The sequence below is a fragment of the Pteropus alecto genome, unplaced genomic scaffold, assembly GCF_000325575.1.
Source record: "Pteropus alecto unplaced genomic scaffold, ASM32557v1 scaffold177, whole genome shotgun sequence".
NCBI classification, from domain to species: Eukaryota; Metazoa; Chordata; class Mammalia; order Chiroptera; family Pteropodidae; genus Pteropus; species Pteropus alecto.
The window spans coordinates 7,510,340-7,521,655 of NW_006442207.1; the positions used below are offsets into that span (position 1 = coordinate 7,510,340).

At 46.6% G+C, this 11,316-nt stretch overlaps 1 protein-coding gene across 4 annotated transcripts in view; it reads left to right on the top strand.

The window, feature by feature from the left end:
* The window catches only part of XPNPEP1 (X-prolyl aminopeptidase 1), a 47,245-nt gene extending 36,397 nt beyond the window's left edge, over positions 1-10,848 (top strand). For 3 of the 4 annotated variants that reach the window (XM_015596348.2, XM_006920872.3, XM_015596349.2), the window contains 7 exons: positions 1,234-1,305; positions 3,050-3,110; positions 4,530-4,599; positions 5,714-5,887; positions 6,552-6,628; positions 7,825-7,923; positions 10,318-10,848. In XM_015596348.2, the coding sequence (XP_015451834.1) occupies positions 1,234-1,305; positions 3,050-3,110; positions 4,530-4,599; positions 5,714-5,887; positions 6,552-6,628; positions 7,825-7,923; positions 10,318-10,446 (682 nt within the window). In that variant the 3' untranslated portion in view covers positions 10,447-10,848. Of the gene's footprint in view, positions 1-1,233; positions 1,306-3,049; positions 3,111-4,529; positions 4,600-5,713; positions 5,888-6,551; positions 6,629-7,824; positions 7,924-10,154; positions 10,287-10,317 lie in introns of those variants that run through there. The other variant, XM_025039134.1, reaches the window with a different exon arrangement.
* The last annotated feature ends 468 nt before the right edge of the window (positions 10,849-11,316 follow it).

Genomic DNA, 11,316 nt, shown 5'->3' on the forward strand with positions numbered 1-11,316 from the left:
TTGGGCTCCAGCTTCAGCCTTGCCCAGTCAGATGGTTTTGGCTCGTGTTGGGCATTTTGAGTTCTTTGCTTCTCACCTGTGATACGCAGTCAGTGAAAGAACACTTGATCTGCCTCACTGTGCATACTTGGGCACAGGTCCCCCCCCACCCCCGTTTTGATAATTGCTTTTAGATTTTAGTCTTGAGGCAAGTTCTGAAGCTGTGTGTGGGAGAGGGTTACAGATGTGATTGCACAGTTCTCTCACATTAATGCTTCTGTTCCCATTAAAATATCAAAAGGACTGCAGCTTTTGTCTTATGTTTAACTCAGGTGACGAATTTCCTAGAATTTGCAGGTAATTAACACATCAAAAACTTTTAGAGCAAGGGAGGCGGAATTTCCTTCTCCTTTGGCATTTCTTCATTGCAGGCTGTTGGAAGCCTGTTGATAGCAGGGCTCTGGAGCTGGTTCCACATCTGGTTGGAATGGCTTCTGACCTCGTTGTAGAGGGGGTGGTGCCTGGGAATGAAGGAGAACCTCTCAGCTGCCAGGGTGTGGACTTGGACTGCTCGTATCCCTTTTAGCATTTCCCAGTACAGCGATGTTGTGTGGAAAGGCACAGCAAAATCAGATCCCTTTTTAAAAAATACCGCAGGTTCATTTGAAAAAGTGCCTCAGCATGAGTGTCGTGATCTACTCCTTTTGCTAGCAGAGATCCCTTTAGTTTTTCTCCCAAACTGAGACATTTCCGTACCTGTCTGGTGGTCTGAGAAGAAAGTGGGGAGGCACCTAAGGGGATCAGGACTGAGGAGTGGGGAGGGACATGGAGGCCAAGGTGGGGGCCCAGGACCCCCACACCCAGAGACAGGTGATTCCAGGCTGCTCCCTTCCCAGTTGCGAAGACTCTAGCTTGGTCCTGTTGTGCCTTTTGATTATTATTTTTGTACTTTTTACAATTATCTCATGAACATCTGCTTTTGTTCCAGACAGAAATGGAGATAGATATAAAGAAATATGTTATTTTACCTCCTCTTGCTAAGCTCTTTATCTAATTGGGGTGATAGGTTTGACTGGGTCTTTGAATAGAAGAAGGTTACTATTAGTTGTAATAATTAAGTTACTGGGTAACTTTGTTTTCTGTTGTAATTTTAGTCTTACATAAGTTGTACAAAAAGTATAAGTATGCCCTCCTCCAGGATATAGCAAATGTTTTACATTTGTGGAATAATTAATTTTTAATTAACTTTCCTAGGCCGGTCCCTGAGACGAATAGGACTTTGTCGCTGGACGAGGTGTACCTCATTGACTCGGGCGCTCAGTACAAGTAAGTGAATGGGGTTGCCATAGAATGTCACAGGCTCCAGCTGAGACTGCTCAGCTGGTAATCCTGTTCTGTGCCGGCCGTTAATGGAATCTTTCCTGTGTCCTGTCCTTTTTTTCACCCCTAGTTAAAATAGTCCAGTTGTGACTCTCTTCCCACAGAAGACTGTTTGATAGAAACATTTAGTCCTTGGCGGGAAGTTGTTAAATACTAAGTAACTGAAAGCAAGTTTTCAGAACCATTGGAAAGTCTATCCCAGCCCATAAACCGCCTGCTAGCTCCCTGGACTTGTAGTGGCCTAGGAACTTGTGAAGTGAGGACTTAATTTTGAATGAATAAATGAGAAACAAAGGTTGCCCCAGAATTTCCTTTATGTCTTGCCACTTTCACAGTCATCATATGGTTCTATATTGGTTCCTCAGAGGAGAACCCAAGATTTGGCTGAGGCTTGATGTAGAACCCATGAGAAGGGGCTGGAATAGGTGGTGTCTGCATTAAGAGAGCATGAGCAAGGCCTTTAAGTGCTCTCTTTCCCACTGCAGTTGGGACTGTGGCTGATAGAGAGCCTAATTATTAGTTGAGCTCGGCCAGGTACACGGAGACCATAGCCTAGCCTTGGGTGTTGGTGCCAACAGCCCAGAGCTAGGGGTATTGGGATTGCTAGGGTAATGGTATAAACTTTGGTTCACTTCTAAATTTTAGCAAGCTTCCGGAAGTTACCCTTTCTAGCAAGCTTCCGGAAGTTATTCTGTTGAGGGTATGGATTAGGGTGTTCCAAGAGGTGTGTTTGGGTGTTTTTAGGGGCCAGTAAACTCTTTGCTGTCCTGAAAGGAGGAATTGGGAGTTTAGTCTTTTTTTACTAGAAACAGGCTCTGTTTACTTTGTCCTCCCTTGCCTTTATAATCCCAGTGTTGGTGTCTTCCATGAAACAGCTGTCACATTGTAGAACAAGAATGTGTGTGTCAGCACCTGACTGAGTTCACTCCCACTACATCGGGCCATCGTTGCATGAACATTTTGTTTCATTTTATTTTGTATAACAACTTTTTTGAGATATAATTTACATACCATTCCATTCACTCACTCAAAGGTTACAATTAATGGTTTTTAGTATACTCGCAGAGTTGTGCAACCATCAACATGGTCAATTTTAGAACATTTTCATCACTCTGAAAAAGAACACACTTTGCCATTAGGAGTCACCTCCCATGTTCCCCTACCCAGGGAACCATGGCTATACTTTGTCTATAGATTTGCTTATTCTGGACTATTCACATAAATGGAATTATATAGACTTCTGTTTCTGGCTTCTATCACTTAGCCTAACGTCTTCAAGGTTCATCTGTGTTCTAGCATGCGTCAGTACTTCATTCCTTTTTATTGCTGAATAATGTTCCATTGTATGGGTATAACACATTTTGTTTATCTTTTCATCAGTTGATGAGCATTTGGTTTGTTTTTGTCTTTTGGGTATTATCAATAATGCTGCCATGAATATTTGTGTATAAGCTTTTATGTGGACATATGCTTTCTGTTCTCCTGGGTACTTACCTAGGTGTGGAGTCGCCAGGCCATTGGGTAACTCTATGTTTAACCTTTTAAGGAACTCTTTTCCACAGTGGCTGTACTATTTCACATGTCCACCAGCAGTATATGAGGGTTCTAAATTCTCCACATCCTCATCTGTCTCATTTTTGAGCAAAAGCTTATTTTGATGGAAAACTAATTTGTCCTTTGTTTTGGAAAGGGATGGAACTACAGACGTGACCCGGACCATGCATTTTGGGACGCCTACAGCTTATGAGAAGGTAAGGTGGAGCAGAAAGCGTGAGAGGCTCTCTCTGCTTTCTTAAGAAGAGCATTGCTTTTATGAAAAGGGGGTGTATCAATAAATAAAAATTATATGTGGGACAGTAAAATAGCTCATTACAGTGGAGTCGGGCTTACCTGCTTTATGAGGTCCATTTAATTATTGGGGAACTTTTGAAAGCATTCTGTCTACTGAGGTCAAAGTAGCTCATATTCAAGTTTAAACAGCTTTGGCCTTCTCTTGAGTTAGGAAATCTCTTTGAGGATGGGAGTTGGGTAGTGAAATATATGCTTTTTACAAAGAGTGACTAGATTTGATTCTGAAAGCCACCCCATTCTTCTTTCAAGTACAGTGTTCCTATTCCTATTTATAGGAGCCCTCTGCGGTGACATTTTCTGCTCAGTGTCGGGTCTGTTTGGCAAGGAAAGTAGGAAGCAGCTGTGATGTGGAGGTGTACCAGGAGTCTGGAAACTGGGCTTCTGATCTTCTTGGCTTTTATTGGCTCCATGACCTTGAACGAGGCACTTATACCATCCATAAAAATGGGGATAAAAGTACCCATATCCATGGTTGGTTGTGAAGGTTCTATGAGCCCAGCAAATTCCCAGGTCATAGTCACTGCCCAGGGAATGTTAGTTGAGTCTCTGAATGAATCATAAACTTCAGGAAGCTTATCCAGAGAAGAGAGTTTTATATGATGCTCTGGGGCTGATTTCGTAGTTTCAATCCCTGCTTGTAGGTATCAGCACCTTTGAAGACTTTGACCTTGGGCCCAGATACCTTTGGCGTGACTCTTTTTGTGCTGTGAAAAGAGCCCCAGACCAGACTCCTGGCAAGCCACTAACTTTCCAAACAGCACTTTTCCTGTCCAGGCAGTAGGGATACCCCTGAGTGTAGCATGGTGGTAAGGAGCACAGATACTGAAGCAGGACTGCCTGGCTCCCAGGCCAGATGCTGTGACTTAGGAACCATGCAACCCAGCATGCTACTTCATCTCTCTGTAAAGTGTGGATGACTACAGTGCCTCTGCCACGAAGTGTGGGATTAAATGTACAGTGCCTGGCACAGAGGAATGGCTCAATAATGTTAGCTGATATCATCAGTACTTTTTATTTTCCAGTCTTTCTAAGGCTCAGGTGACATAGTATGTGTCAGAATGCTCATTATAAGGGAAAGATCTGTGGGGTCAACTCTGACAGTTCTCTTTTACTAAATTAAATTTCAAGATTTTCTGGAACTTTGGTCCCCAGGCCAACCTTTTATTCCTACTAGGTGTTTTTTCTTTTTACTTTGATTTTTTTCTCTGTGATATTGCTAAAAATTCTTCAGAGGCAAGATTTTCTGAACTATCAGAAAACTACAGGACCAGAGTGCCTGTGCCCACTCTGCAACGTGCCCCCTGGGTTTTCTTTGGCAGGAATGTTTCACATATGTCCTCAAGGGCCACATAGCTGTGAGTGCAGCCGTCTTCCCGACTGGAACCAAAGGTAGGTGGTTCCTCTGTCATATGGCAGGCTTTTTCTTGTTCAGACATCAAACATGTTTAAATTTGATTGGTAGGACATGTCCTTCCCTCTCTGTCAGCCCCCAACCCACTTCAAGCCCAGCCAGGGCCAGGGGATGCTGCATGAAGTGAGGCCCCGGAACCCACTGACAGGTCAGAGGGCCTCCCAGGGAGCCAGTGTTAGGATTGGGCCCGGTGTTAACTGTGTGCTTCTCTCCCAACCTCGTATGGGAGCAGTCCCCAGCCTTTTTGGCACCAGGGACCAGTGCTCCTATGAGAATCCAATGCTTGATGATCTGAGGTGGAGCTGAAGGGGTGATGCTAGCACTGGGGAGCGGCTGCAAATACAGATGAAGCTTCAGTGGCTCGGCCGCCACTTGCCTCCTGCTGTGCAACCCGGTTCCTAACAGGCCAAAGACCAGTACTGGTCCACAGCTTGGGGGTTGGGGACCCCGATAAGTTGTTGGTTGACACATGTGGGTGGCTCTCAGGAGAAGACAGCAGGGCATGAAGGCCTCAGCGCCTGAGTAGAAGTAGATCCAGCCTCCTGTCTGCCCTTCAGCACTGAGCCCCGTCCTTCTCTTAGGGCCCTTGTTGGGGTATATTTTACTGGGAACTGACTTTAGATGCATACTTCTTTACGTGAGGACTGGTTGGTATGGCATTGGACTGGGAGTTGACAAGACCTGGTCTCCCTGGACGCTAGTTTCCTTATCCGTTGTGCCTGCCTACTTGCAATCTAGTTAGAATTTCATCTTTGTAATTCTGAAACCTCAGGGTCCCAGAGCTCAGAAGGGAACGTCCATGTCATCTGACACAGCCCTTACCTGCTTCAGGTGACCATCCCCTCACCAGTATCATGGACAAATGGTCCTCGAGCTTCAGACTGAGCTCTGCCTGGCTGGGGAGCTGCCCTCAAGAGCTCTGATTGTTAGAAGGTTCTTTGTGCTGGGATGAAATCTGATCCTTCTAGTAAATTTTACCCCTGTTTTCTGTTTCACTCTCTGGAGCCAAACGTAACAAATTTAATCTCTGAAGTGCTTTGCAAATTGGAAAGTACTTACATATCCTCAGATGGTTTTTCATGTGTCTTTCAGGCCACCTTCTCGACTCTTTTGCCCGTTCAGCACTATGGGATTCTGGCCTGGATTACCTGCACGGAACAGGACATGGTGTTGGGTCTTTTCTGAATGTTCACGAGGGTCCTTGTGGCATCAGTTATAAAACATTTTCCGATGAGCCCTTGGAGGCGGGCATGATTGTCACTGATGGTAGGTGACCTTCACATAGCTCTTTGTCATTTTTTATATTTTAATTATTTTAAAGTAAATTGGAAACAATTTTCCCTTCCTGTTACTTTGAATTAAGTAACCACCTTTTATGATTATAAAAGTGATACGTGTTCATGGTACAAAAAGTGAGACAATGGAACAGTGTGAAGAAGAAAATGAAAATCATTGTAATCCAACCATCCAGGGAAACAGGACTTAATATTTTGATAGGTTAGCTTTTGGTCTTTTATATTCATATCTTTTTTTTTTTTTTCATCATTGAGATTATACTGGAATTATTGTCTGTATTTTGCTTTCTTAATAAATTTCCTTTTCCCATGTCATTACCAAATTTTTGTGAATGTATTTTAATGCCTGTGTCATTATGCCTCATGGATATGCACCATGATTTATTTGGTGGGCCCCCTGTTACTGTCCTCCCTACTCTTGCCAGTTTTCAGGAACTTTAAAACCTTTCTTTCAGTACCTATTAGAAATGGCCATGTGGGAGAAGAGGGCTTCCCTGGGCTCTTGCAGCCGTATTGAGTGGACCCATTATCTGTTTCTCCTCCCGCTTCGGGGCGGCTGTCATTCCAGGGGGAAAGCCCTGTGCTTATAGCTTCATCATGGCCCGCTTCTCATTTTGGGGTTTGGTTTGTTTTAGAGCCAGGGTATTATGAAGATGGAGCTTTTGGAATTCGCATTGAGAATGTTGTCCTGGTGGTTCCCGTGAAGACCAAGGTGAGTAATCAATATCTATTTATTTTTAAAATTTTCTTATTTCATGGAGAGAGATGAAGACTTTTATGTTTAGAGGCAAGACTGCCATTCTGGGGCCAAAATGGAGCCTCCCTTCCCTAATATCGGAGACTTTCCTAGAAATCACTCTTCTCTGTGAAGCCAGAAAGAAAATCTTTAATGAACTGGGACCCAGAACTGGGATTCATGGGGCCCCAGGCTGATTCCTGCTCGATGTGATTTGGGCTCTGAGTTTACTAGAGGCAGCGGCTCATCTGGAAGTCTCCTCTGCTTGGGGGGTACTTGTTTAAAGACCCCTTCCAGACCCTGATTCAGTTTCCAGGCCTGGAAACTATTTTTAACAAATACCCAGATGATTTTTATCTGATAAAGCTGAAGAACCCTTAGTCACACTATGGGTCAGGCCCCATGGGCAGGCAGTTGGACAGCTGTGTTGCCCTCTGGAAGACATATTTCACCGTCTCCCCCATCAGTATTACCAAAAGGTTATAGGGCTATCGGTGTTAAGTTTACCTAAAAGAACTGTTTGCTCCTCCTCCACTGGTGACTATGGAAATGGAACAGTTGGAGGGAAGTGGCTTCCACGCCTCCAACGAGGTCGACTGGAGGGATCTGCTCTTGGCTCCCATGTTGAAAGTAGCCTCTCACCTCTCTCCCAAAGACTGTGCCAGAACCAGAGACACGGCACGCCGTTGTGTTTCCTGGCTGTTCTGTACCACGTGGAGTGGACACACCTGTTATCTGTCACTAGCGGGCTTGGCTGGGACAAGGCAGGCCACATGGTTGACTGTTAAAAAACAATTTTGGGAGATCATACCTCTATAGAGTCTCAAGAACCAAAACTAGTAATGCCCCTGAGCCCCAACACCCCCACACCCCGGCCCTACTTCCTCTCCATCACAGTAGACATCACTTTTGTGGGCCTGCTGCTGGGACCCTTCGTTTGGCTTGTCCTGGTGGCACAGGCCATTGTTTGCACAGTGGAACAGCTCCTAGAAAGTGGCATCAGTTGTGTTCACTGTGCCTCCTGTGCCTATTAAAAATGATGACCAGCTGATTATTTCTTGATTACCAGTTACACCTGGCTCTGAGGGATGGTTGTAACTGGTGGGAATGACCTCATGGGGGGTTCATCGTGATGAAGAGTAAAAGCTTCTGTTCTCTTCCTTCTCCCACAGTATAACTTCAATAACCGAGGAAGCCTGACCTTTGAACCTCTGACTTTGGTTCCGATACAGACCAAAATGATAGATGTGGATTCTCTTACAGACAAAGAGGTAATGAGGGAGTCTTGGGGGAGGGCAGATGTGTGGGGGTGGGGGCTACAGAGCTGCCCTGCATTCTCTACTCCGTTCTCACTTCTTAAGCTAGAGGTCTAGGCTGACTGAGCCTGATGATCCTGGGTTTCCTGAGCACTGCAGGTGCTTTTCCTGTGTTTGTTGGGCCACCAGGTAGAGATGGTCCTGCACTTCCCGCCATTGTGCGGGTAGGAAGTATGCACCATTGTTTTCCAGGAGGGCAGGAGCCATAGCTGCTATGGGACTTACGTCTTCTCCACAGAAGGCCAGATGGGTGGTGGGGCCCCCTCTGGCTGTTGCACATACCAGGGTGTTTTCTTGTGCCGCATGAAACATTAAGGAAATGAGAAACAAGATTTATTATTATATGACTAGTTTTCACATAGAGGTGATACTTTCTATTCTGGTCACGCTGGGCTGTGACCCCCTTCACAAAGCAGGAGCACAACAGTGCCTATCAAGCTCAGAGTGTTAGACGTCTTGAAACTCTTTCATATCCTAGGGCGGGTCCCCAGGCTCATGAGGCCAGGGAAGTGGGAGGCCCAGGAACCTGGAGTAGGGCTTGAGAGATCAGGCAGGTGACCAAGGTCAGATTGCTGAACTATTCTTCTGGCCAGTTAGTTTTTATAGCCAGATATCTTCCTACCCTGGGACCACAAGCATTTTCCACAAATAACAGTAGATAATGGTACTTAACATATTAAGCAGACTACATTTATTATCTTTCAGCAGAAGGGTTCCTTTCCCATATACCACTCAGTGAATCTGGGGTTTCATTCTGTTTGAAGGCACAGTGATAGCCCACTAGAAGATTCTGTTCATTGGGCTTTTAAAACACCTGGTCACAGCCTTTTATTATCTCCCAGAATGTCTTAGCCGTCACTTTAGGGAATTTGGGGGTTGGGTCAGCATTCCCATCATTTGTCACCAGATGGCAGCATCAGACTTTGGTCACAGGAACATGGGCTGCTGCACACTGTCGGGGCATTTGGGCTGTTGCTCAGGTCCCACTGAAGCTCCCCCCACCATCCAGAAGGGCCCTGGGAGTGTCCCCAGGGTTGGCTGCTGCTGTCACCTTCACTGTTGAGCTGTTTTGGATGGCAAGCTACCTTGTAGCCCCACTTGTTCTTGTTGCGGACATGGCAGTTTGCTTCCGTTAACACTACACCATCCCCACCTCCCAGCAAGGCCTAGTGGGCTCTTATCAGTGGGGACTGGAGCCCCGGCTGGGTCAAAGACACCTGGCAACACCACCCCACCTGTCTGCCGTCATGCCTTGAGGACTCGTATGCCCGTCAAGACCCCTTTGCCAGGCTTCAGTACCTGGTCCAGACTGTGGTCCCACAAGGCCATTCTTTTGTAACCCCACTGCCTTCCCAAATGTTCGGCCCATTACAACAACTGCACCCATGGTGGTGTTGCTTTTCCCAGCCTCGCTGCAGCTGGGCGTCCCGTCAGGCCAACCTGATGGACAGTGAAGAAAGTGGGCTGTTGTCCTCTCGATAGAACTTGCTTCACCCCAGCCTTCAACCCCCCACCCTCACCTCCTCATCCCCCACAGAGGGGAGATTTCACCCTTTCACTGCTACAGGACTTTCACCGTCAGATCCAGTGGCTCAGCCCCCACCCAGGCACCAGGTCCTGTCAGACCTCCCTCCTTATCTCTTTTTTATCTACTGGTGTGGTGGCCACATTCAGTTGAGGGTCTGAAAGTCAAGGTTACTCCTTACTCCATCCTGCAGCACCACAGTCCCTGGCCACCAAAAGTTTGAGGTTCAGTTAGACAGCCACAGTACCAGACCCACATCTCAGTTTATTCTGCTTTGTCAGTGGATACAGGATCGGGAACTCAGTGTGTCCACAGCTTTGGCTGTGTCTCTTAGCAAGAGTCTTCACAGCGGTCCAGGGGCTGTTTTTCAGACCCTCCTCCCACCGCCCAGAGATGGCTCACGTTTAAGAGAATGAGGCCCCTTTTGTGGGTGCAGGAGCTATGAGACCCCCCTCCCTCTTGTATGACCTGTGCGTATGGCTTCCACCGTCCTGTCGGGGAACGCTGGTTACAGGTTAATCCGTCCTTAGAGGAGCCCAGAGCTGTGTCTTGCCGTCAGGTATTTATGATTCCCTCACCGTCATTGCCAGTCCACGTGCAGTAGGCTGTTCCAAGAGCATTTTCACCATAAGTGATGTGGCCTCGTCCCATCTGTTTCCAGGGAAACAAAACACAAGGAAATCCCTTGTCCGTGAGCAGAGCAAAAGGGTTTCTTTACTGTCGTCTTGTGATCTCAGCACGTGGGGCCCTCACTGTTCACCCGTGTAGCCTTTGGTAAAGGTGCCATGGTGAGCACCACGTCTGTCCTCCTTCCCCTCTTGTAGTGCGACTGGCTCAACAACTACCACGTGACCTGCAGGGATGTGATCGGAAAGGAGCTGCAGAAACAGGGCCGCCAGGAAGCTCTCGAGTGGCTCATCAGAGAGACGCAGCCCATTTCCAAACAGCATTGATACCTCCCCGGTTTTCGTTTTTGTAAACGCTCTGGGGAAAGGAAGAAACGTGGCAGACCCCTGACTCCTTTCCCCTTTCCTCTTCTTTCTTACCTCCCCTTTTTACTTTTAGACTCTAAGAACTGAAAATCTTATTCTCTTTGATATTTTCTTGCAAATACTTGATCTTTTTGAGTTTTTTTAAAATTGTTGAGAACGAGCCAAGAATAAAATTGCTGCTCCAAAAGCTGAACACTTCATCAGGGGAGACGCCCCGAGCAGCCCCCGTGAATTCTCTGGCTGGCGATGGTGAAACAGTGAGTGCTATGTGACAGTCAAGTTCCAGGTGCTAGTACATCATTCATAATCACCTTAACGCTCATGAGACTGTATTTATGATCAGTGAATAAAATGTCAAAGGTGCTTCGTCTCAGCTGTCTCTTTCCTCATGACACTGTCCACCCTGCCTGTCAGTTGAGCTCATCTCCAGGGCCGGTGGCCTTTGGGGCAAACGTTTTCTAGGTGGGAGGCCCACTTTGAGGAGAGGTCCCTGGCCTCCCTGCATATTGTCTGGCTTAATCGTATGTCTCTTTTTCTTTTCTCTAGAAAACCTAATGTTTTGGTATTTTTATTATCAGGTTTTTTTCCCCTCATTTTAAAATGTCATTGATACAGGAAACCCAATAAAAATTAACGTTGAAGTGTCTTCCATGGCCTGCCCCATAGCAGACGTGGCGGATGTCTCACCCTTAGCACCACAGCTCTCGTGGTCTTATAACTTGCAGAGGACGGGCTTTATCTTGATTTGCGCACATGGGACAAGCCTGAAGGGCCAGCAGAGCTACTGTCCCGGCCACCGCAGACCGTCGTGGCTGGGGTGGGACAGCAGGC